Genomic DNA, 26,052 nt, shown 5'->3' with positions numbered 1-26,052 from the left:
GAAGAACGGGGAGTGCTGTAATTTTAGGGGCACCAGGTAGCGTCTATTGACCAAATAATCCTCCTCCATCAGAAAACTACAACCTATAATTCTAAGATCAGAACTGAATCCATTTGCCTTAAGATTCTTGTTTCACTTAAAATGAAAATGCCCTTGGGGTGCAAGGGTGGCTCAGTCAGTTAAGCATCCAGCTCATGATTTCAGCTCAGGTCATAATCTCATGGGTCATGGGACTGAGTCCCGTATCTCTTGGGTTCCCCACTCACCAGGGAGTCTGCTTGAGATTCTCTCTCTCCCTCTCCCTCTACCCCTCCACCCACTTTTGCACACATTCTCCCTCAAATAAATAAAAAAATGAAAATGCCCTGTGCATTGGTAAGAAAATAAATTGGTACAACCTTATTGAAAATTAACTTGGCAGTTTATGAAAATGTAGAATAGAATGTCCATTCCCTTTCACCTAGGGCCAGCCCTTCCAAGAATTCATCCTCAAGAAATACACACACAAAGATGTTTAATGCACTACTGTTTCTAATGAGGGACAAGGGGAAGAAGAGAGGGAAAAAAAACCTAACCTAATCTAAATAGCCATTGGTAGGAGATTGGTTAAGGGTAAAAAATTTAACCACTGACTCTCCTCTTCCATTGATCAAAGATTCTCTTAGAGCCTTCACTTCATTTGTCCTCCAGGGTTCTTTTGAGAGGCATGAGCCGGTTCCTCAGTGCTGACAACGGGGAAACCTGAGAGGCACAGGGGACAGGAGATGTAGTCGAGTGGCTCAGAGCCCACGTGGAACTGGAATGAGAGACAGGTGAGCCTGGGAAGATCTGACCTGATGCATAAGAGCACCTGATATAGGGGCGCCTGGGTGGCACAGCGGTTAAGCGTCTGCCTTCGGCTCAGGGCGTGATCCTGCTGTTATGGGATCAAGCCCCACATCAGGCTCCTCCGCTATGAGCCTGCTTCTTCCTCTCCCACTCCCCCTGCTTGTGTTCCCTCTCTCGCTGGCTGTCTCTCTGTCAAATAAATAAAATCTTAAAAAAAAAAAAAAGAGCATCTGATATAGTGATATAGTGGTGTTGTGTGTGTGTGTATCGCAAATATGTATTTTTTAAGAATGCTCGTCTTTTAAAGATACATTACATACTAGAAGATTTACAAAAGAATTTATGTGATGTCAGAAATTTGTTTCCAAATAATCTGGCATCAGAAGAAGATGGTGGGCTTTTAGATCCAACAGGATTGGACTAGATGATGGATACATCAGGGTGCATAATTCTATTCTCTCTGCTATTTTATATATTTGAAATTTTTCCATTATGCACACCAAATATTTTAAGAAAATGTGCTCTTTCTTAAGTGATTTTAAGTCTTCCCAAGTTCCCAGTTTTACTCACTCAATGAAGATGTTTGGCATCAAGTCAAAAGATAACAACCTGAGGGGCGCCTGGGTGGCACAGCGGTTAAGTGTCTGCCTTCGGCTCAGGGCGTGATCCCGGTGTTGTGGGATCGAGCCCCACGTCAGGCTCCTCTGCTATGAGCCTGCTTCTTCCTCTCCCACTCCCCCTGCTTGTGTTCCCTCTCTCGCTGGTTGTCTCTGTCTCTGTTGAATAAATAAATAAAAAATCTTTAAAAAAAAAAAAAAAAAGATAACAACCTGAAAAGAAAACCAATCAAATCAAGGCAGAACACTGCTTGTGCCAACTAGGTGATGTAATGTTTCCAGAGTTCAGAGAAAAGAGGGAGAATCACAGGTGGGGAACTCAGAAAGCTTCAGCTGCTTTGTCCCTCTCCCTCCGCCCCCCTCCCATTTATGCTCACTCCCTCGTACGCTCTCTCTCTCTCAATCAAATAAATAAATAAACAAATAAAATCTTTTTTAAAAAAAAGAAAGTCTAATAACCACTGGGAGACAAAATATGGAATACAATTTGTAAAGGTGATGATTAAAAGCAGTTGAATCAATATTAAAATAACATAGATACAATGTGATTAATGTATCCATTTTTATAACAGCTATAAAAATAAGAGTAAATTTGAATGCGGTTTCTCATTCTTTTAATTTATAATAATATAATGTAAGGTATGGTTTAAATAAATTGTGAAATGACAAGTATGATGAAAGTTTTAAATATTTTTTCAGTAACTGTGTGTGTGTATAATTCTGATATTTAGCTTTTGGGAAAAATTAAACAAGTATCATATAAAAATTGGTAAAAACTGCCATCATTCCCACTGTCCTCACCAATACTTTTGATAGAAATGATCAAACTTCTCACAGGTTGGTAACTAAAGAGAAAAGCAAATGACTAAAAAGGCATTTCATCAAGTACTGCTAAAAACTAATTTGGTCAGTAGCTAGCATAAAATTTTCTTATTCTGTTAATAAGAGGTAGGATATATTAAATATTTTATAAGTTGGGGACTGATTATATTTAGAAGAAAATACCCCATAGTATGTTTGATAAATATCTTATTGAATACTGCACACCAGCTAAAATAAATCATATCAAAATTTAACCTGCTAGTTTTACTCAAAGTGTGATAAAGTGTTGGTAATCGAGGAAAATATTACAGTTTGATTTAAAAGAATCAGCATCATTAATCGGTACTACTACAGCTGTTTAAAGGAAGGTTCCTTCCCAGCCAAAGATATGTTTCTAGAAAAATAGTCCTTTTTTTATTGAAACATAGTTGATGTAAAATGTTATATTAGTTTCAAGCGTACAACATAGTGACTCGACAATTCTATACATTACTCAGTGTTCATCATGTTAAGCACAGTCACCATCTGTCATCATATGTTATTACAATGTCATTGACTATATTCCCTATCTCCATGATTTATTTATAACTGGAAGTTTGTACCTCTTGATCCCCACCCTCTTCCCCTCTGGCAATCATCAGTTCTCTGTATTTATGATTCTGTTTCTGTTTGTTCATTTGTTTTGTTTTTTAGATCCCACATATAAGTGAAACCATATGGTATATGTCTTTGCTTGACTTATTTCACTTAGCATACATACTCTCTGGGTTCATTCATGTTGTCACAAATGCCAAGATCTCGTTCTTTTTTATGACTGAGTAACATTCCAATAGCCTGTATCTTCTACAGATTCATTCTGAAATGTCTACATATGAAATGATATATCTAGGATTTGCTTCAAAATTGTAAGGGAGTGTAAGAACTATACCTCTGTGGTCTTCCTTCCAAAACCCATAAGTACGGTTTAATCATGAGTAAAACATCAGACAAATCCCAGTTGAGGGATGTTTTGTAAAATATCTGAGCAGTTACCTCAAAACTCTCGATGTCATCAAAACCAAGGAAAGTCTAAGTAATTGTCACAGACCAGAAGAGACTAAGGAGACATGACAATGCGATGTAATGTGGTATCCTGGATGGGATCCTGGAAGAGAAAAAGGACATTGGGGGAAACTAGCAAAATCCAAATAAAGTATGGAGTTTAGCTAATAGTACTGTGCCAAAGTTGATTCTTTAGTTGTGACAAATGTATTATAGTAAGATGTTACCAATAGGGAAAAATAGGCACGTAATATATGAGAACTCTGTGCTATGTTGTACAACTTATAGTAAATCTAAGACCATTCTAAAATAGATTTTTTTTTAAAATGCAATAGTAACAGTGGAGAAGGAAAAGCAAAGAGGTGTGTTGTTGGACCAGGAATGGTCACATGTTGACAGTTTTATATATATATATGTGTTGGGGGTCCTCAGTTTCAATAATTTACTAGGAGGGCTCACAGGACTCAGCATATAACTGTACTCACAGCTACCATTTATTACAGCAAAAGGATAGAAAATAAAATCAGCGAAGAGAAAAGGTGCATGGAGCAGTCCAAAGGAGACCAAACAGAAGCATCCCAGAGTCCTCTCCCTATGGAGTCATATGGAATGCATTTAATTCCACCCCAGCATCTAACTGTGACAACACACATCACACTGTCTACCAGGGAAGCTCATCGGGGAAGCCTACAGTGTTTACTGGGGTCTGATCACAGAGGCATCCTCTAACTAGCACATATCAAGATTCCAGACTCTCAGAACAAATTCAGCATTAACCGCATTGTTTGCACAAACATTTTAGGCACAGTGAGCCATCCTAATCGTTTAGGGACAGGGTCTTATCAGTGTAGGGAACTTATACAGTCAACTTTACCCAAATGCCAGCCGAAGGCCAACCTTGCAAGCAGGCCTTTCTAAGAATGGCAGTCTTAGTCCTACACACACACACACAGAGGCATATGACTCTCTGGGACATAGAAGAGAGATGTTTCATAACCCACACCCTCCTGCTATGGAAAGTATCCCCACAACTCTCACTTGGAGACCTCATCTACTAGTCTGGGCCACAGGTGCATGTCTGAGTGAGAAAGGTGGGGAGGGCTGAGAAGAGGAAATCCCAATTTTCTCAGTGGGCATAGCTCTAAATTAGCCTGGAACTCTGCACTCTTTTTCCTTGTTTTTTTTTCCTTCTGTATGTGAGACTGAAGTTCTGAGAACTCGACCCTGAGAGGATAGAAGAGAAAGTGGTGGGCAGAAAGGAAAAATGGGAAAGAATGATGGGATCTTTGGAGAGGAAGAGACCAAATCGGGTCAGCAAACTGCTCCTCACTATCTCCTGGATCCATTCTTAGTAGCATGAGGATTATGACTGTCCTGTAGCACACGGAGTTTGAGGTTCCTAAAATGGATACAAGTGGTGATGTCCAGAATCTGAAGCATGTGAAGAGCTGAGGGATATATGGCCATAAGGGTTCCCATCCCCTTCAAATAAGGTAAGACATACAGTTTCAGATACACTACAGTACATCGGCAGTGAGCATTTTTGTTAAAACTTGTTATTTTGTGAAGAGTGTATTTGTACAGGCGTGGGGGTGTTAAAGGAATGACAGTAACTTCTGTCACCCTGTTTGGCATTAAGAAAAAATTTTTTTCATGTGTGGAAACCTCAAAAAATGGAAGTGGTCCAGGCTTCTCTTAATCTCTTGGAGGCCCAAGAAAGAGTACTGGTTGGTGATACACAAGGTGGAGGTCATCAGCACCCAGAAGCCACGGTGATCAGACACAGAAGCAGAAAAATGTTCACCTTTAGCGCAGAAGGCTGACCTATTGCCCGCCTAATTCTGATAAGGATCAAATAGGCGCTGGTTGCTACATTCTTAAAGGGTCTCATGACTGCCTGTACATCTCACCAATAGTTGGTATCAAGCTGAATAAGCACCAGAAAAACCTTGCGAAAGTAGTTTTATGAGTAGAAATGTCAAGAAAATATTTATGATCTAACACTTCCTGCACGTCTCCTCCCCCTTGAACACTAAGTATAGAACCACCAGTTTCATACAGCAAAGGTGCAGCTCTTTGTAATGACGGGTCCTATCTCCGTGCTACTTAAACTTGCTAAATTGCACTGTAACATCTCTCAAGAATTCTTTCCTGACCAGGCTTGCTCAACGATCCCGCAACAACAGGAATGAAGAGGATCGCCCAGCACAACTTCTTTGGGAGAAAGAAGGGCCTGGAACCAGACCACTTAAGGGACTTACTGAAGAAGAGGCGTCTACAAAGGCTAACCAAGAATAACCACATAGGAAAAAAAGCAAGTGGAACGAAGTTGGGTAAAGATTGTCAAAGAGAGTAAAGAAAATCAAAAGGACGCAAGCCAAAAGCTGCGTTTAAGAGAGGAGTTAATCAACAATGTCAAACATTTCGCTGATTTTTCCCAGCACCAACTACAGTAACTCTGCCAACGCCCCCGCCCTGGTACTATTTCTACATCTCTTTGGGCTCTTGTACAGAGCTTTATCCGGTGATGTACAGTTTATTTCCTCGGCTCAAGCAGGTCTGAATCTTACTCATTTTTCTCTTCCATAGAGCCTTATGTCTACTTCTCAATTAATATCAGTGAAATGATTTGAAGAACAATTGAAAAACCACTCGAACCGAGATCCAACCTTTTAACCTGCTCCAGAAACCAAACTGCCGGCGACACGGCCAAACTACGCAGGCGCAAAGGCAGAACCCGCGGGCTTCCTCCAGGTCTTTGCTTTTGGCGCGAAATCCCGGCTCTGTGGGCGGGGCTGAGGGAGAAGCCGCGCTCATTGGGCAGGTTTGGCGCGAAATCCGCGAGCTCTTGCGCCAGGATTGGTTCCGGCCATCACGGTGGGGCGAGGGGGCGGGCGGTGGTGGCCGCGGCGCGCGCAAAGCGGTAGCGTAGCTGGTGAAGCGACTCGTGGCTGTGGACAGTGTCGGCTGCGGCCCCTCGGCATTAGGCAGCAATGGATCTCGCAGCTGCAGCGGAGCCGAGCGCCGGCAGCCAGCACCTGGAAGTCCGCGACGAGGTGGCCGAGAAGTGTCAGAAACTGTTCCTGGATTTCTTGGAGGAGTAAGTCGGCGAGCGCCCCTTCCTCGCGGAACTTCCCTGAGCTGCTGCTCCCCGCTTCCGGCGCCCTGGGCCCTCGGTTTACGGCTCCCCGGGCCTTGGGGCCGCCGCGTGTTGGGGAACGGGGGGGAGGGGTCACACGCCTTGCAGAGCGTCCACGCCTCACTTGGGGCTTAGCCGGCCTGCCGCGGGGGACTAAAATTCACCACGAGCCCTTCCTCAGACTGTGCGCAGCTCTTTGATCCCATCATTCCGTCTTTACCGCCTGTAAGGCTGGTGGTCGGGTCGGCCCTGGTTACCTATGCGGAAACTGAGGCTCGGGGAGGATAAGTAGCACGATCGAGTGGGGGATCCCTGCAGAGTCCTGATTGAACCGGACAGCCAGACCCCTTCGTGTTGGGGGCGCCGAGGGCCCGAAACCCTGGAGCCTATGGAGTTAAAAGTACTACCATGAACCCTACGCGTAGACAGATGTTCGGGGGAGCCCCGACCTGCTTAAAAGTGGCTGAGCACACGCCCTCCATCCATCCCTCCCTTTCCGAAATTCCACCACCCCCCTCCCCATACACACACTTTTTGGGGGGGGGTTCAGTTGCATTCCAAGCTCCTAGCCTGTCATAACCCCCCCCTCCCTGCCTGGCTTTCCGCCACTGCCGCCAGTTATTTTCTTAGTGCAGATGTATCACTTCTTTCCCTTAGAGTGTGGACTTTGGAGTGTCTTATGAAATTCTTTTTTTTTAAATTGTAAAATATACGTAACATAAAACTTAACCATTTAACTTTTTTAAGTGTAGAGTTGAGTGGCATGAAGTACATACATGCACCTTGTTAAGTAACTATCACCACCATCCATCTCCAGAACTCTTTTTGGCCTTCCCAAACTGACACTTAGCAACCCCTCAAGAGTAACCCCAGCCCCCCACCCCGCGCCAGCATCTGGCAACCACCCTTCTCCTTACTATGAATTTCACTATTCTAGTTACCGCTTATACTTGGGAGTCACACAGTGCTTGTCCTTTTTGTGACCAGCTTATTCCACCATAATGTCTTCAAGGTTCATCCATGTATACAGCATGTGTCAATTTCTTCTTAAAGCTGAACAGTATTTCATTGTATACCTGTACCATTTTTTGTCCATTCATCCACGGGCTTTGGGTTGTTTCCACACTTATTACTATTACTACTGTGAATAATTCTGCTGTCTTAATGAAATTCTGATATATTTAAAACAATAATTTAATTTGCATTCCTGACCTCTGCCTCACAGCTCTTCATCTTTCAAAGCCCATCTAAAAACTCAAAACTCCTTTGTGAATTCCTATAAACCTTTTAGGCAACACCAATCCTTTCTTCCCTTATGCTCCTAAGATGCCATTTTCCATTATCTCTGTAGAGTACTATATCTACCTGTCAGCCACTTCATCTTGAATGTAAATCCCATCCTTAACCCCACCTGGCCACCACACCATATGGCAAAGGTCCTCAATTAATGTTTAATTTTAACAAAGAATATAATTGCCTTCACTACCTTGCAGTTTACCATATGGCTAGGTGCTGGGGATAATGATAAATAAGACAAATAATCACTCTGAGGGGGCCAGGGGAGATGTTAACTTCCTCTCAAAATTCCACTTTGATTTGCCCTTGTTTATGGAACAAAGTCCCAAGTTCTTCATAGCCCTTCCCAGTTTCACCTTCCACAACCAGCCTGTCACCATCCCTGTTCCTATACCTTTTCTGACATTGCCACTTATTTTCCACCATCTGTAGCCAGTTTAACCACCACTGGGGTTCTTTTGGTGTTTTTATTTTGTTTTCTTTCAAATTCCGAATGTCTTTCAGGGCTGTATTCCAGTGTCATCTTTTTAAGTTCTTGAAGCCTTTCTGGATGTTCTTATTGAGCAGAATTAGTTTATATCCCCACAGCACATTTCTTGACCTCCTTTTTTTCCGCTTGATTTTACTGTGGAAGGAGCACTTAACATGAGGTCTACCCTCTTAAAAATTTTTAGCTATATTATTGACTACAAGTACAATGTTACACAGTAGATCTCTTAAAGCTTACTCAGTCTCATTTGGCTGAAACCTTATGCCTATTGATTAGTACCTCCACATTTCCCACCTTGTCTAGCCTCTGGCAACCACCATTCTGCTATCTCTTTATTTAATGTAAGCTCAGCACTGAACCTGGGGCTTGAACTCCTAATCCTGAGATCAAGAGCTGTATGCTCTACCAGCTAAGCCAGCTAGCCGCCCTCATTCCACTTTGACTCTATTAATTTGACTATCTTAGATACCTCATATGGGTAGAATCGTGCAATATTTGTCTTTCTGTGATTGGCATATTTCATTTAGCGTAACGTCCTTAGAGTTCATCTTTGTTTACACATATATCAGACTTTGCTTTTTAAGGCTGAGTAGTGTTCCTTTGTATGTGTATACATTTTCTTTACTCATTTGTCATGGACGGTTATGTTGTCTTGTTACCTCTCTTTAATAGTGTCTCCTATGAGAGTGTCAATCCTAGGGCAGGAACAACACTGTCATTTTCAGCTTCAAGTATCTCTGGCATAATGCTTTGCAGGTAGATGTCCAGTATATATCTAACAGCATGTTGTATTTGAAGAAGGAATTGATTATTGCCTCAAAATGAATCTGCAGTTTATGTTAAAAGAACAAAAAGCAAAAATGTTTGTGATAATCCTTTATGTTGTGTGTATAGATGTTTCTGTTTTCCTTAGGACTTGGGCAGTGAAGCACCTCATCTCTGTATTTATTTTTATTCATGTTTTTAAATTAACAGCTAGTCTGTTAGTTTTCCCTATAGAAACTGAATCTTTGGATTTCAACCTGCATTTCTTGGTTTAATATTTTCCAATCTTAATTATGCATAACAATAATAAAAGAATAGTTGGCATTTTTATTAGAAAATATTAAATTAAGAAATGCAGATTAAAATCTGAAGTCTGTTTTTCTGTGTTCTAGGCTCTGTGCAAAGCATTTCACAGGCATTCTTGTTGAAACTTCACAGTAATCTTACGAGACAAAGCGATGTCCTAATTTATGTTTATTTTTTTTCCCCTCAAAAAAAGGGGATAGGTAACTTGCCCCAAGTTATACAATTAGTAAAGTGAGCCTGTCTTGACCCTAAAGCTGATGAATTTTAACCAATACACTGAATTATCAGGCATTTAGATTCTTCTTTTTACTACCTAATTCTTCAGTTTAATCTGACTTGTATGTATCTGCAGGTTCCAGAACAGTGATGGAGAAACTAAATACTTGCAGTTAGCAGAGGAGCTCATTCGTCCCGAGAGAAACACATTGGTTGTAAGTTTTGTGGACCTGGAGCAATTTAACCAACAACTTTCTACCACCATTCAAGAAGAGTTCTATAGGTATGGTGTATTAATCTTCTTTACTTTAAATAGGCATGGAGCCTGTGAATCCAGCTCTTCTTGGACTGCAAGTGTTCATTTGTGAGGCAGAAGCCAGCTGTCACAAAAGCCCTTTGATAGAGCCAGTGGTCATTTTAGTTGAACTAATTTAGGCCTTTGTGGAGCTGAATATTTTTCACATGTGAATGTTGAAAACCTATGCTTTCAATGTAGTTTTCCCAAGTTTTCAGAGGATCACTTACTTTGTATCAGGCATTCAGTGCTATTGCTGTGTTGTTCATCTGATCCTTTCCCTTGCCCCTGGGAGTAGGTGTTTTGAGAAAGCGTGTGGATCCTATTCTTGATCAGGGGTGTCTTTAAAGTAATGACATTGTTCTTAAAGTTTAACTTTTTTCTGATTATAAAAGTAATGTGTATATTGTAGGAAATTTAGAAAGTAGAGATAAGTAGAGGGAATACAGACATACTTATAGTCTTACAAATTCCCAAGGATCTTCTGGCACATTTTGTTTTATTTCTGGGTATATGTAACTATTGAGATCATAGTGTAGATATAGTCTCCTGCCCCTTCACTTAATGGTATAACATAATTTTTCATATCGTATAAAATCCCTGAAAAACATTTTAATAGCTGAGTGGTATTCCTTTTGGGTAGAAACTAGACATTAATAATTTCGGCTTTCATTTTATTTTTAATTGCCGTATAAAATAAGAAATATATCTTTAAACAAATCTTTGTCAGCATTTGGATTAAATAAATGTGACAATTTATATAAATAAAACCAGGTTAAAGTAAACATTGTGGACAGTTGTGAAACAGAAATGAAGACCCAGAAGTAAGCCCTATTCCTTTACATGGTGGGCTGGAAGATGAATGACTTGTTTCAGTGTTTCTAGTCATATCTGATCATCAAGAATGTTTGTAGGGATAAGCAGCAGAGTTTATTGTGAGAATACAAAGCAGGAAAAGTTGTATTGACAAATGAGAGGGAGATAGAAAATCGAGGCTGGTGGTAGAAACACCTATACCCATACTTCATACACAGGCCATGTAGCAGTTCTGTCTCCTGAAAGTAGCTCATTTTTCAGAGGACTTCCAGATCCCACTGCTTAAACAAACCAAGCTGCAACAACTACTGGGAACTTGTATCAAGACACTTCAGTCTAACCAATCAAGTGGTATGTTTCTGCCAGTTTGCTCTCATGTCAGTACACAAATTTCTCTCCTCATCCATTTCTTACCAGTCAAGAATTGTACCTAGAAAAATATACCAGGCCTTGACATCAAATAGGAGACTGTCTTTCTAGATTGCAAACCACCTAGATTGTTCGGGTAGATTCATCTTGAACAGAGGAGTGGCCTACAGTGTCGGCGCTAAGTGCCAATTTAAAGATGGTGAATATTTGGGTATAACATTTTATCTTTGGTGTTTCTCTTGTCTTAGATCTGTTTGTGGTGGGATAGGAGAGGATTAGAAGAGTCTCAAACCTAGACTAGACAATAGAAGTATCCTGCATAGTTAAATTTTAAAGCTTGGTTGTAGCCAGATGAAATTGCTTAGTCTCAGCTGTTTGTAAGTGTGAAAGGTAAAGGGTGCCTGGACCTTGGTAGGCCTCTTGAAGGTGACATGTGATTTTTGTTCGTTTGTTTGCTTTTCAGAGTTTACCCTTACCTATGTCGGGCCTTGAAAACCTTCGTCAAAGACCGAAAAGAGATTCCTCTTGCCAAGGATTTTTATGTTGCATTCCAAGACCTACCTACCAGACACAAGTAAGAAACCCTTCTTTGGAAGAACAGGAATTCACCAAACAGTATAGGCATCACTTAATGATTAAAAACTCAGGAGGTTTAGTCTTTTTTCTTTTTTTTTTTTTTTAAGATTTTATTTATTTACTTGTGAGAGAGAGCAAGTGAGAGAGATAGCATGAGCAGGGAGGAGGGGCAGAGGGAGAGGGAGAAGCAGACTCCCCGCTGAGCAAGGAGCCCAACACAGGGCTCAATCTCAGGACCCCATGATCTGAGCCGAAGGCAGATGCTTAATCAGCTGAGCCACCCAGGCACCCCTAGGTTTAGTCTTACATGTGAAGAGTTAGGCTTAGTTATTTAGAAAGTTTGGTTTTGGAGAAATACATTTGTCTAGGAAGATGAAATGGGAAGTAAGTTAAATAAAGCCATTTCTGGAGATTGTCATATTTCAGGACACCTTTCAGGGGACATCTGGGGAAAAATCAATCAAGTGAGAAAATATGGAAACTGAGAACAGTCACAGAAATTCATGAATCTTTGGAAATTTTTGTCAGAGTTTAAGTGGCAAAACTTTAAAACATTTTTCCCTTTAGCAGTCATTTAAAGAATAAATTTACTGGAAGAATTTGAAGTGATATTTTGAAAACTTAAACTACTAAAATTACTTGTAAAATTAACAAGTTATTTAATATAAAATGAGTTTGTGAGGTAAAGGAAGTGTTTCTGAACTTCTGAATATACCATTTCTTTCCTATGATAACTTTACTGTGAAACTAATACATGATTATTTAGAAATTATAGGTAAGCAGAGAACATTTGATTATAAAATAAAATGGGATCATCTGTTTTATAATTGTAATTTCATTTCTTTGCTGTCCATTATTTAGTTTTCATATTGATGTTTTTTGCTGTGAATGCATATACACTGTCTAATTTAGGAATGGGCACATTGACTAAATCATTCTTGGAGAAGAGTCCAAAGAATTCCTTCTCTCTTGTTTTTTGGTGTTTTTTTGTTTGTTTGTTTGTTTTAATGTAAATTTATCCTTGAATACCCTCTCATGAAAATGGAAACATTTCTTAGGTTGGAAATGAATATTTACTAATGAGACACCTGTCTTTAAACAGAATTCGAGAACTCACTTCATCCAGAATTGGTTTGCTCACTCGCATCAGTGGGCAGGTGGTACGGACTCATCCTGTTCACCCAGAGCTTGTGAGTGGAACATTCCTGTGCTTGGACTGTCAGACAGTGATCAAGGACGTAGAACAGCAGTTCAAATACACACAGCCGAACATCTGCCGAAATCCAGTTTGTGCCAACAGAAGGAGATTCTTGCTGGATACAAATAAATCAAGATTTGTTGATTTTCAAAAGGTATTTATTAACTTCCGTTTAGTTCAGATTATGCTATTAATTCACCTCTAGGCACTTGCAGTTATTACAAGCTTATTTATATGATTTTAAGCTTAGTTTTTATATAAGTGGAGGTTCATTATATGTAACTACAGATTTAAGCCCAAAACTCTTAATGCAAATTTTAGTTATCAATATATTAATGTGTTTTAACCTTTAATAAGTTGGATTGGAAGCTCCTTCAGACTGTGACAAAATGTATTTGTCAGAGAATAAATAGTAAACATGATGAAGAAGATGATGATGATGAAGAAGAACTACTGTTAAGAAAACTTTGAAGAAGTGGAAACTTGTTGGTGTAAGACCTCATGTTGGTGGTTAGAGAGGAAGGCATGAATAAAAGGACAGGCAAAAATGGACATGTTTCTTGGTAGCAGTGAGGATTATCACGATGGAAGTAGAGGAGCCAAATTGGAGATGATCTGAGGGATGATTTGGTGTGAGGCATGGAGGTACTCGGAGCCTTAAAATCTCAGGTTGGGAAATTTGGACCTATCTTGATAAACAAGGGAAATATATTTTCAGGAGATAGGAACTTTTCTTTTTTAAAGGAAGACTAGTGGGGCATTGGTGTGTAGTATATAACAAGAGACAAATAATTAGACGGTTGTAATTACCTGGGCAAGAGTTGGATGGTAGCAATAAAAATTAAGGTTGTGGGTGGAGGACCTCTCAGGTCCCCAGAAGACTTAGTAACTCTGTGATAGGCAAAGGGAAAGAAAAGTTGTAGCACCTCAAGCACTTAAGCATGGGGGAATGAGTACCAGACTAAAATAATTAATTAATATTAACTTCAGTTTTTAGTCCTACTTAATGTTTTAATATCAGTCTGAGACTTAGTTTATATGAAACACATACTCTACCAACAACTTGGGGTAAGAGGTGCTTTAGATTTGAAGAAGAACATTATATAACAATCAAATATAAATATTATTTAATTGTCTTGGTGTGGTAATATCGTGGTTACATAGGAGATGTTCTTTACTCTTAGGCGATGAGTGCTAAACTAGTTAGGGATGAAGGATCTTGATTTTTGTAACATCTTTCAAATAATACAGTAAAAATATGTGTGTGTCTAAGTAATATTAACAGTAGTATTGAGGTGGCATGTATAAAGTATGTGAAATTTTTCATAAAATTTCCCTGAAAATTTGGGGGAAGATGGAACAGAACAAATATTTAACTACATAGTTTGAGCAAGGAGGAAAACATTTTTTAATGAGAGTAAAAGTGAAGTTTTTATTTTTTATTATTTTAATTCCAGTGTAGTTTACCTAGTGTTAAATTAGTTTCAGGTGTACAATGTAGTGATCCAACAGTTCCACATATTACTCATTGCTCATCATGGTAAGTCTACTAAAGGTGAAAGGGGTTTTTTTTGTTTTAAAGACTTTATCTACTTATTTGAGAGAGAGAGTGAAAGTGAGGGGAGAAACAGAGGGTGAGGGACAAGCAGACTGCATGCTGAGTGCAAAGCCCAATGTGGGGCTTGATCTCAGGACCCTGAGCTCAGACCTGAGCTGAAATCAAGAGTCAGACACTTAACCAACTGAGCCACCCACGCACCCCTGAAGGTGAAGTTGTTTTTGTTTTTGCTTTTAAAGATTTGTTTATTTGAGACAGAGTGCAAGCGTGCACACAGAGGGAGAGGGAGGGGGAGAAGCAGACTCCCTGCTGAGCAGGGAGCCCAGCATGGGTCTTGATCCCAGGACTCTGGGATCATGACCTGAGCTGAAGGCAGACGTTTAACAGACTGAGCCACCCAGGTTGCCCCCTGAAGGCGAAGTTTTTAAGTAGATGTTATCTCTTACCACATTGAAAGGAGTATTGGGGTAGAGAATTTTCTTTTTTTTAAGATTTTATTTATTTATTTGACAGAGATAGAGACAGCCAGTGAGAGAGGGAACACAAGCAGGGGGAGTGGGAGAGGAAGAAGCAGACTCATAGCAGAGGAGCCTGATGTGGGGCTCGATCCCAGAACGCCGGGATCACGCCCTGAGCCAAAGGCAGACGCTTAACCACTGTGCCACCCAGGCGCCCCTAGGGTAGAGAATTTTTAAGATGAATTTTGGCAAATGTCAAAAGTCTGCAAATGGTAAGAGTTTGGAATATGTTGATATTTGTGGCATTAATTTAGATTATATGACGTGTGAAAGATAATCTCTTCTCATTCTGGGCTGTTGTTACAGGTTCGTATTCAAGAGACTCAAGCTGAGCTTCCTCGAGGGAGTATCCCCCGAAGTTTAGAAGTGATCTTGAGAGCTGAAGCTGTGGAGTCAGCTCAAGCTGGTGACAAGTGTGACTTTACAGGGACTTTAATTGTTGTGCCTGATGTCTCTAAGCTTAGCATACCAGGTCAGTAATCTTCGGCTCAAATCAAACAAATTCTCATTACCTGAAACTACAGAACATTCAGCTTCTTGAATCTTGCTTGTCTTGTTTTTGGCTACCCATCAGGGTGAGCAAGGAAGTATGATAAGAATAGAGACAAATTGATTTTGCCTCAAAAAGTCTTGTTCTGAAAAATTTCAAGGCCTAAATGAAATCTTTGGATGTACAGATTTTGTTTATTTAAGCAATTTTGATTCTCAGCACCTTTGATATTTGAGCTGTGAAATAAATTATCGTTCATTCTTTCAGGTGCGCGTGCAGAAACTAATTCCCGTGTAAGTGGTGTTGATGGATATGAGACGGAAGGTATTCGAGGACTCCGGGCTCTTGGTGTTAGGGATCTTTCATACAGGCTGGTCTTTCTTGCCTGCTGTGTTGCACCCACCAACCCAAGGGTGAGTCTTAACAGACTGGCAAATGTTGAGAAAAACCTTCCCTAGGGCTGCCAAAACAATATGGGCTTCTGAAACTACTGAGGTATCAGGTCAGTGTTAATGGTGTGTGTGTGGGGGGGTGGTTATTCTTTAGTTTTTGTGTTGTTGGTTTTTTTTTTTTTTTAGATTTTATTTATTTGCAAGGGAGAGAGAGAGAAAGCGCACATGAGCAAGCATGAGCAGGGGGGAGCAGCAGAAGGAGAGGGAGAAGCAGACTCCCGATGTGCAGGGAGCCCAATTCAGGGCTTGATCCCAGGATCCCGAGATCCATGACCTGAGCCAAAGGCAGTTGCTTAACCAGCTGAGCAACCCAGGTGCCCCTGATTCTTTAGTTTTAAAACCAGATCTTTTCATGTCTTTCTGACCTTGAGGAAAAACCTGTTTGTTTTCATGTTTAAGAACTCAGTGCCTTAAGAGCATTGATACAAATTATCCATGGTATAATTTTGTTCATTTTTAATTACTGCAGTTCCTCTATCATACTCTTGGAGAAAGTACAAATAGAAAAATTTAGTAATCTGGGAAGTGAAGTAATTTGCCCTTTCTGTTAGTGATGGATTCCTGGTTGTATAGTAGTGTAAAACTTGATTCTGTGTCCTTAGTGGGAAAGCAATGAGAAAAGGTTTGGAAAATAGTCCAGTATTGGAAGAAGAGGGGTGAATATAATACTATATTACTTTATATTCATATCAGTGATTAACATTTTATTGTGGCTCATCTCTTGAGTATTCAGATTCATTTAGATAGCAATATAAAACAGCATTAGCTTTTTTGTTTTCAATTCACTGGACAAATGACAAACTCTTCAATATCTTGATTAACTTAGGCCTTACTAGTTTGGGGATTTTTTTGAAAGCCTTTGTAGTCAACAGATTCTGAAGTTAACCTCCCAGGTTATTTTTTTGTTTGTATTGAAGCCCTTTCTGTTTCATTTTACTTTGACTGTTTCCATGTAAGTATATTTTCCTTTCTTCTCCACCCCTCAGTTTGGAGGGAAAGAACTCCGAGATGAGGAACAGACCGCTGAGAGCATTAAGAACCAAATGACTGTGAAGGAGTGGGAGAAAGTGTTTGAAATGAGTCAGGATAAAAATCTGTACCATAATCTCTGTACCAGCCTGTTCCCTACTATACATGGTAAGAGTTCCTTCCATTTGTGGCATAAACTTGAAATCAAAATGATGATTAAGAAACAGCAAAAAATACTTATGTTAACTATACTGGAACTTAAAATTTTTTTAAAAACAGCAATAAGTGATCTCTTACAGCACATAAATCAGATCAAAGGTTTTTTAGCGGACTTACAAGGGGTATTAAAATCATTTATGAAAGGACAGATATTATATGAATCCACTTAAAATGAGGTACCTAAAATAGGCAAGTTCATAGGGACACAAAGTAGAAAGAGGTTACCTATGGGGGAGGGAAATGGGGAGTTAGTGTTTCATGGATAAAGTTTCTGTTGATGATGAGAGTTCTGGAAATGGATAGGGTGGTGATTATAAAACAGTGCATTTAATTCTGCTAAATTTTTTTTTTTAAAGATTTTTATTTGTTTATTTGACAGAGATAGAGACAGCCAGCGAGAGAGGGAACACAAGCAGGGGGAGTGGGAGAGGAAGAAGCAGGCTCATAGTGGAGGAGCCAAATGTGGGACTCGATCCCGGAACGCCGGGATCACGCCCTGAGCCGAAGGCAGACGCTTAACCGCTGTGCCACCCAGGCGCCCCTAATTCTGCTAAATTTTACACTTAAAAATGATAGTAAATTGTATTTATGTATATTTTATCATGATTTTTTTAAAAAGAAAAAAGTTCATTTAGTCTTCTTTTTCTGGCTTTAGGGTAGAACTTTACTTAAGTGTATTCCAATATGTTAGAATAATATCCTTATCTTTTTTTTTTCCCCAAGAAGAAGATTTCATGATGTTTCTTGGTTTTATGTACTATGTCTATACCTTCAGTGGTTTCTTCCTTTGTTTCCTTGGCTCTTGGTTGCTAGTTGCTCACCATCATTTAATACCCTTTGTGTGTTGAAGGATATGACTAAATTTTCAAGCCTCATGCTTTACCCTTACTTTTTCCATCCTTTCATACTGAATTGGAGTTATGGCAGGAACTCAGGGTTATAGGTATTTCTCTTAGGCATATATTTTTAACTATTTAAAAATAATCCTTTTTTCCTATCTAAATATTTGGCCAGTGAAATTGAACTGAGATCCTTTATGGTAATAATCTTTTATGGATTTTAGAGTGTCCTCCCTTAATTGAGTAGGTGTCCAAACTTTGATCTAGCTCTCCCCCCCCCCAGAAATTAATCTATTGCTGTATAACAAGTTACCCCAAAACTTAGTGGCTTCAAACAACAAATAGGGTCTCATACAGGCTATGGGTCAGGATTTGAGAGCGGCTTAGTTGGGTGGTTCTGACTGAGTGGTTCCTACTCAGTCTTTCACAAGGATGCAGCTAAGATAGCAGCTGGGGCCAGTCATCTGAAAGCTTGACTGGGCTGAAGGACTTACCTGTTAGTGCTAGTTGTTAGTTGGAAGCTCAATTCCTTGCCACATGAATCTCTTCCGTGGGGCTGTTTTAGTGTTCTCACAACACAGCAGCTGGCTTGAGGAAATAAAATGCTTCTCAGGACCTAGTCTCAGAAGTTACACACCTTCACTTCACCGTATGCTGTTTTATAGAAGCAAGTTATGAAGTCCAGCCACCCCTAAAGACAGGAGACTTCATTTTCAAGTGAAAAGCATCAAAAAATTTGTATACTGTTTAAAAATGATGAAACCTCCCAACACATTTGTTTCAAAGATCCTAAGTCAGCGAAGTTTTGTTTTTGGAATGGATTTTTTTTTTCCGCCTTTAAGGAGTGGGTTGTGTAAATGTGCCCAGCACTTAGTTGATAAAATTCACAAAAAGTCATGATAATTAGCACAGAAAAAAATGGTTTTTAACAGCACATTTTTGAAGATCCAGTTTTTTTACTGTACATTTCCTTCTTATATATTCATAAGATTCATAGATTCATAAACAGCTTGTAGAAGCAGCCATAAATCACATTCAGCATCTTATCTAATCCATAGCAGTTGGTTTAGCATGTTTTTATATTCAGCACTATTCACTGTTGGTGATACAAAAGAAGTAAATCAAGGACTGTTTTCTCAAACTCTTTGATACAACAGCAAGATCTGCTACTAGAACTAGCAAGTGCAGTGTGCTGTGGTGGACAGTTTATTTATGGAGTTATTTGAGAAGTACTACATCAGAAAGGGCTTTGTGAGGAAGTAGGATTTATAAACAAGGAAAGGCTCTTAGGATGGTGAGCATCAGCATCTGTGACATCTGTGGTATAGTTGAGAACATTGGGACAGTGGTTAGGTGGCTTTAAGTTCACAAAGCAAGAACCAGGATTAGACACCGGGTATTTTTACTTCAGTCTTACACTTCACTTCAGCTCTCTTGGCTCTTGATTGATAAACATGCCTTGTAGTTTCTTATGAAACTGTTTAACCTCATATTGAAAAATACCTTGCGTTTTATTTTTAGGCAATGATGAAGTAAAACGGGGTGTCTTGCTGATGCTCTTTGGTGGTGTTCCAAAGACAACAGGGGAAGGAACCTCTCTTCGAGGGGACATAAATGTTTGCATTGTTGGTGACCCAAGTACAGCTAAGAGCCAGTTTCTTAAGTAAGTGTTTGCCTGAGGTAATACATTGGAAAAAACAGTGTGTATAGTTCCAGGCTTTCTGTGCTACCAAGAATGCAGTCAGTGTGCCTTTACTAAAGCAGGAGCATAAATTATGACTGTTGAAAATATAACTTTCTTAGATTAAATCACCTTAATTGTTTTAACAGAATGTGATAACATTTTACAGTTTTTTAGAACAGAGAAAAATTGCCTATAATCCCAGTCCCATTTAGAATTCTTTTAATCCTTGTATGATATCTTTGTATGATCTTTTTATAAGTCTTTCAATACATGAATATAAATTTTCATGCTTATAAATCACAGCATAGATATTTTTAAATTTAATTTGCCTTAAATATTTTTCCATGTTCATTTTCACCATTTTTTGTTGGTGTACTGTAACTTACAAAATTATTGTCCTAGCCTGTCTTCGTTTATTGTAATGATTATGGATATTAATACAGTGAACATCATGATTTGTATAAATTTTTATTTTATTTTGTTTTGTTTTTTTCCTTTGGAAAAATCCCTAAGCATGGGATTGCTGAGACTAAGGATACAAACATTTTTAAGGTTTTTAAATAGAACATGCTTTCCAATAGCAGTGCAATAAGGATGAGACACATTATGCTAATCTTATCAGCATGTGTACTATTTAAGCAATTTTTGGTTAATTTTAGAAACTGTGGCAAATACTTGATTACTTTCAAACTTTTAAGAAACTTAGAGGTCAAAATAATAGCAAGCAGTTTTGAAACACCTGCTGTGTTCTTGGTGCTGTGTGTGTATGTATATGCATCTTGTCCTAGCAGCACCAAGACAGGCATGTAAAATAATACTCTTTTTGAGGGGAGGCAAACAAAACTTCTCTGAAACTTAGTAAATTACCCAAGTTCTTACAGCTAACAAGTGACTGCTGAGCCGTGAATATTAGAACTCAGATGTATCTGACTGCAAAACTTGTGCTCTTTGTACTGTATCAAGCTGCTTTTCCTTTATTTGTTTGGGAAATTTGTAACATGGCACTGTTCTAGAACAGAACATCTTTAGTTGGTTTGGAATTTTTTTTTTTTTTTTAAAGATTTTATTTATTTATTTGACAGAGATAGAGACAGCCAGCGAGAGAGGGAACACAAGCAGGGGGAGTGGGAGAGGAAGAAGCAGGCTCATAGCGGAGGAGCCTGATGTGGGGCTCGATCCCATAACGCCGGGATCACGCCCTGAGCCGAAGGCAGACGCTTAACCGCTGTGCCACCCAGGCGCCCCCTGGAATTTTTATAAATAAATATTTCCTTCATGTATATCAAGGACTAGGCTTCAGATTTGAAAGTAATAGTCCTGTGTTGAAAGGGATTCTTCTGGGGCACCTGAGTGGCTCAGTCGATTAAGTGTCTGCCTTTAAGTCATGATCCTGTGGTCCTGGGATCCAAGCCCTGGGGAAGCCTACCTCTCCCTCTCCCTCTGCCACTCCCCCTGCTTGTGTCCGTGTGCGCGCTCTCTCTCTCTCTCTCTCTCTCTCTGTCAAATAAAATCTTTAAAGGGGGGGAAGGTTCTTCTCTCTTCATTTCCTCTGTTCCCACCTTCCACCTCCCCTTCTCCACCACAAAAAGATGTGCCACAATGTTGCTGCTGGTAACAGAATTGTATTGTACACGATTATCTTAGAAATAGCCTTTTATATCTGATGGGTTTTTTTAGCATCTTTATTGTAATATAATTTCCATATCATAAAATTCACCTCTTCAAAGTATACAGTTCAGTGGTTTTAGTATATTCATAGAGTTGTATGACCATCACCAAACTAAGTTTACAACATTTTCATTACCCAAAAAGAAATCCTGTACCCACTAGCAGGCTTCATTCTCCTCACTGGCCATAGGCAACCACTAATCTATGTTAGTGTCTCTATCTGGACATTTCCCGTAAATGGAATCATATACTATGTGATTCATTGTAACTGGCTTATTCTACTTAGCATAATGTGTTCAAGGTTCAGCCATGTTGGAGTATGCCATACTTCATGTCCTTTTATTACCTCATATACTATCATAATGTACTTACCACATTTAATTATCTATTTACCAGTTAATGGGCATTTGGATTGTTTTCACTTTGGCTTTTATAAGCAGTGCTGCTACGAACATTAGTATATAAGTTTTCACCATTTTTTTTTAATTATAAAATATACATCACATTTACCATTTTAAACATTTGTATATGTACTTTACGGCGGCATTAAGTACATTCAAATTGTGCAGTCGTCACCACCGTCCATCTTGAGAACTCCTTCCTCTCCCAAAGTGAAAGTCTCTGCATTAAAACAGTAGCTTCACATTTACCCCTGTGCCTGCCTCTAGCAACCACCATCCTACTTTCTGTCTCTGAATTTGATTATTCTAGATCCCTTGTATACATGGAATCATATAGTATTTGTCCTTTTGTGATTGGTTTATTTCACTTAGCATAATATTCAGGGGTCATCCATGCTGTAGAATATCTTAGAACCCCTTTCTTTTGAAGAGTGAGTAATAATTGATTGTATGAATTTACCACCTTTTGTTTTACCTGTTCATCCATTGATGGACATTTGGGTTTTCACCTTTGGGCTGTTGTGAATACTGCTGCTATCTATGAACATTGATGTGCAAGTATCTCTTCAAGTCCCTGCTTGCAATTCTTTGGGATAACTTTAGCTCTTAAAATTTAGGTCCTCGGGGTGAGTGGCTCACTTGGTTAAGTGTCTGCATTCCTCTCAGGTCATGATCCTGGAGTCCTGGGATCCAGCCTCACAACGGGCTCTGTGCTCAGCAGGGAGTCTGCTTCTCCCTCTCCTTCTGCTCCTCCCCTACTCTATCTCACTCTCTCTCAAATAAATAAATAGACAAATAATTTAGGTCCTTGATTTATTTTTAGTTAATTTTTTACATAATATGAGGTAGGGGTCCAACTTTATTCTTTTGCATGTGGATATCCAGTTGTTTGAATGCCAAGACTATTCTTTTATCCTGTTGAATTGTTTTGGGCACCTTTGGTGAAAATCAGTTGACTGTAAGTGTCAGGGTTTATTTCTGGACTCTCGGTTATATTTCATAATCTTATTTCTGTCCTTCGGCCAATACTACTCTATCTTGATTACTGTAGTTTTGTAGTAAGTTTTAAAATCAGAGGAGTGAGTCATCCAACTCTTCTTTTCCTGAATTGTTTTGACTATTCTGGGTACCTTGCGTTTTCGCATGAATTTTATTTTATTTTTTTAGTTTGTTTGTTTGTTTTAGAGAGAGCACACATGAGTGGCAGGGGGAGGAGCAGAGGGAGAGGGAGAGAGAATCCCAAGCAGGCTTCACACCCAGAGTGGAGCCCAGTGTGGGGCTTGATCTCACAACCCTGAGATCATGACCCAAGCTGAAATCAAGAATCAGACACCCAACCTGCTGAGCCACCCAGGTGCCCCCTACATGAATTTTAGGATCTGCTTTGTCTGTTTCTACAAAGAAGCTGGTTGTGATATTAATAGAGATTGCATTAATCTGTAGATCAATTTGAGGTATATTGTCTTTTTAACAATTGTAAGTCTTCTGATCCATGAACATGGGATATCTTTCCATTTATTTAGGTTTTTAATTTTTTTTTAACATTGTTCTGTAGTTTTCACAGTATAAGCTTGTGCTTTTTTTTTTTTTTTAAGATTTGATTTATTTATTTGACAGAGAGAGAGATAGCCAGCGAGAGAGGGAACACAGGCAGGGGGAGTGGGAGAGGAAAAAGCAGGCTCCCAGTGGAGGAGCCTGATGTGGGGCTCGATCCCAGGACTCTGGGATCACGCCCTGAGCCGAAGGCAGACGCTTAACGACTGAACCACCCAGGCGCCCCTAAGCTTGTGCTTCTTAAGTTTATTCATAAGTATTTTATTCTTTTTCATGCTATTGTAAATAGAACTGTTTTTCTTATTTTCATTTTTGGCTTGTTCATGGCAGGTATATAGAAATACAATAGATTGTTGATCTTTGATCTTGCAACCTTGCAAGCACTCATTTATTCTGTTTTAGTGGATTCCATAGGATTTTCTATCTATAAGGTCATGTTATCTGGGAATAGTGATAGTTGTTCTTCCTTTCAAATATAGGTGCCTTTTGTTTTTCTTCCCGAGTTGCCCTGGCTAGACTTTTCAGTATAATGTTGTATAGAAATGGCAAGAGCGAACATCTGTATCTTGTTTCTGAACTTAAGGAGAAAGTATTCAGCCTATTACCATTAAGTATGATGTTAGCGTGTGCATTTTCACAGATGCCTTTATTAAGTTGTGGGAAATTCTCTTCTATTTCTAGTTTGTTGACTTTTTATCGTAAAAGGGTGTTGGATTTTGTCACGTGCTTTTTCTGCATCTATCAAGATGGTTCTTATCCTTTATTCTATTGATAATGGCATATTACTGATTTTTAGATATTAAACCAACCTATTATTTTGGAATAAATCTCAGATATAGTTTTATCTTGTTTTTTAAGTGCAAGGCCTTCTAATAGATCATTGTTCCCAAACTTTATTTTTAAAGACTTATTTTAAAATGATGTTTTTGCCATGTATGAACTTCATCTTCCATTTGACAGGAATGGATTTAAGTTGATTTAAAAGGCCAAAGGAGACATAAGGCTTTCTGTTTAGTCTGTGACATATGTCTTTATGAATTGCTTATGTTTAATACCTTTCTCAGATGTTCTTTAAGAAATTTAAATTTTTGATTGACATAAGCCCTGTCAGCTGACATTTCTAGAAAGGATGCTTGTAGTCGTGTGTTAATGAATATGATAACGGTTGAACAGGCACGTGGAGGAGTTCAGCCCCAGAGCTGTCTACACCAGTGGCAAAGCATCCAGTGCTGCTGGCTTAACAGCAGCTGTTGTGAGAGATGAAGAATCTCATGAATTTGTCATTGAAGCTGGAGCTTTGATGTTGGCTGATAATGTAAGAACATTTTATACTTTGGGTTTTAAAGAAATCAGAATAGCCCCTACCCTATCAGCAAAGGCCTATAAGTTTCTATTAAAGAGATATCCTTTTAAAAAAACACTTTTAGTAAATAATTCATTGTTGTGTTAATCTAGAATTTAACTGAGATTGTCATCATTAATTACTTTCTGAGCTTCTCTAGAATGTATTGCCTACCCTGAGCATATGTGTTTGCTGTGACTAGTAGTTCCCAGCATTTGATCCTTTCCAGACCATGACACCTCTATGAGTATGTCTCTTGCATTTTGCATGTGTTTAACATAGATCTGTTAGATCTGTGAAGGCACATAAGCTGTAGCTATACGTTTATAAACGTTATGTTCCAACTTTACCCTTCACTACCTCGGCCTATAATGAATCCTGAGGTGACCCAGAATATTTGACATAGAGATTTACACAAGGTTTTGATGTTGAATAAGAATGCAGTAAGTGACTGTATGTTTTTAATCTTGCTCTTGGTTTAAAATGAGTCAACGTATATGGTTCCTTCTAGCTCTGGAATCTGTCGAACTATCCTACTCTAGTAGAGGAAATTAAGATTGCTTACTTAACCTACCTTAGAGTTGTTTAGAGAATTAAAAGGTCTCTGTGGGAGCGAACTTGAGTTTATACTTGCTGTTTGACATCTCAAAGGCAGTTTCTTATGCTAATTTGTTTGGTTACAAGGGTGTATGTTGTATTGATGAATTTGATAAGATGGATGTGCGGGATCAAGTTGCTATTCACGAGGCTATGGAACAGCAGACCATCTCCATCACTAAAGCAGGAGTGAAGGTATGTGTGCTCACTTCTGTTCTGCTGCATCATGCCATAGCCTTAAAAATTAGTGTAGCTCTAGAGACGCTCACTTGGATAAAATGTATTATTTCAACATGAAATGCTGATCATTGAAATGGGAAACATAGCCCTGAGGATTATTAATCCAAATTATAGGTGCTTTTTAGGGTACTTTGAAAATGTGTTGCTGTGACAGAGAGTAGAGAAAAGTATTGGTGAAATTTTTATCATTTCACTCTCAGAATTTCCACCAAGCTTCTATATTCTTTGATAATGTATGCTTCCTTGTAACAAAAAACAGGCAAAGTCAACAGATGATTTAAATGAAAATAATTAGTTCAGTATTGTAACCAACATGAGAGAGAAACCAAACTTTTTAATAAAAGTAATACATTCAAATAGGTAAGGAAAATTTAAGCAGTAGAGTAAAATATAATTTAAAAGATGAAATCTTCCCCTGCAATTCCTATCACCAACAAATGTTCAGAAGTTACAGCCCTTTCAGAAATTTTTCATACATAAATAAGCATAATACATATAAGTTCATTCTTTGCTCATTTAACTTCGTAATTTTGTTTTGGCAATCTTTCTGTACCAGCACATATTAGATCCATTTTAGTATTTATTTTACCACATGATTTTCAAGTCTGTGTCCCCAGTTTGTCTCATTAGACTCCTAGAGAGTGACATTTGGTCATTTTCAGCCTTTTAATTACAAGCCATATTGTAGTAAACATCCTTGAACATGCATCTTCCTGTACCTAGCTGCAAGATAAATTCCTAACAAGA

The 26,052-nt window shown here is 39.0% G+C and overlaps 1 protein-coding gene across 1 annotated transcript in view; it reads left to right on the top strand.

Moving 5' to 3' along the window:
* Positions 1-6,196: 6,196 nt before the first annotated feature.
* MCM6 (minichromosome maintenance complex component 6) overlaps positions 6,197-26,052 on the top strand; it is a 33,109-nt gene continuing 13,253 nt past the window's right edge. Inside the window, exons 1-10 of the mRNA XM_026510072.4 lie at positions 6,197-6,408; positions 9,657-9,803; positions 11,464-11,574; positions 12,679-12,928; positions 15,157-15,322; positions 15,608-15,753; positions 16,779-16,929; positions 19,341-19,482; positions 24,300-24,441; positions 25,153-25,260. Of these exons, the coding sequence (XP_026365857.1) occupies positions 6,302-6,408; positions 9,657-9,803; positions 11,464-11,574; positions 12,679-12,928; positions 15,157-15,322; positions 15,608-15,753; positions 16,779-16,929; positions 19,341-19,482; positions 24,300-24,441; positions 25,153-25,260 (1,470 nt within the window). The 5' untranslated portion in view covers positions 6,197-6,301. The remainder of the gene's footprint in view (positions 6,409-9,656; positions 9,804-11,463; positions 11,575-12,678; positions 12,929-15,156; positions 15,323-15,607; positions 15,754-16,778; positions 16,930-19,340; positions 19,483-24,299; positions 24,442-25,152; positions 25,261-26,052) is intronic.

This window comes from Ursus arctos, unplaced genomic scaffold, assembly GCF_023065955.2.
Source record: "Ursus arctos isolate Adak ecotype North America unplaced genomic scaffold, UrsArc2.0 scaffold_1, whole genome shotgun sequence".
NCBI classification, from domain to species: Eukaryota; Metazoa; Chordata; class Mammalia; order Carnivora; family Ursidae; genus Ursus; species Ursus arctos.
This window is presented reverse-complemented; position numbering and strand designations above follow the sequence as displayed.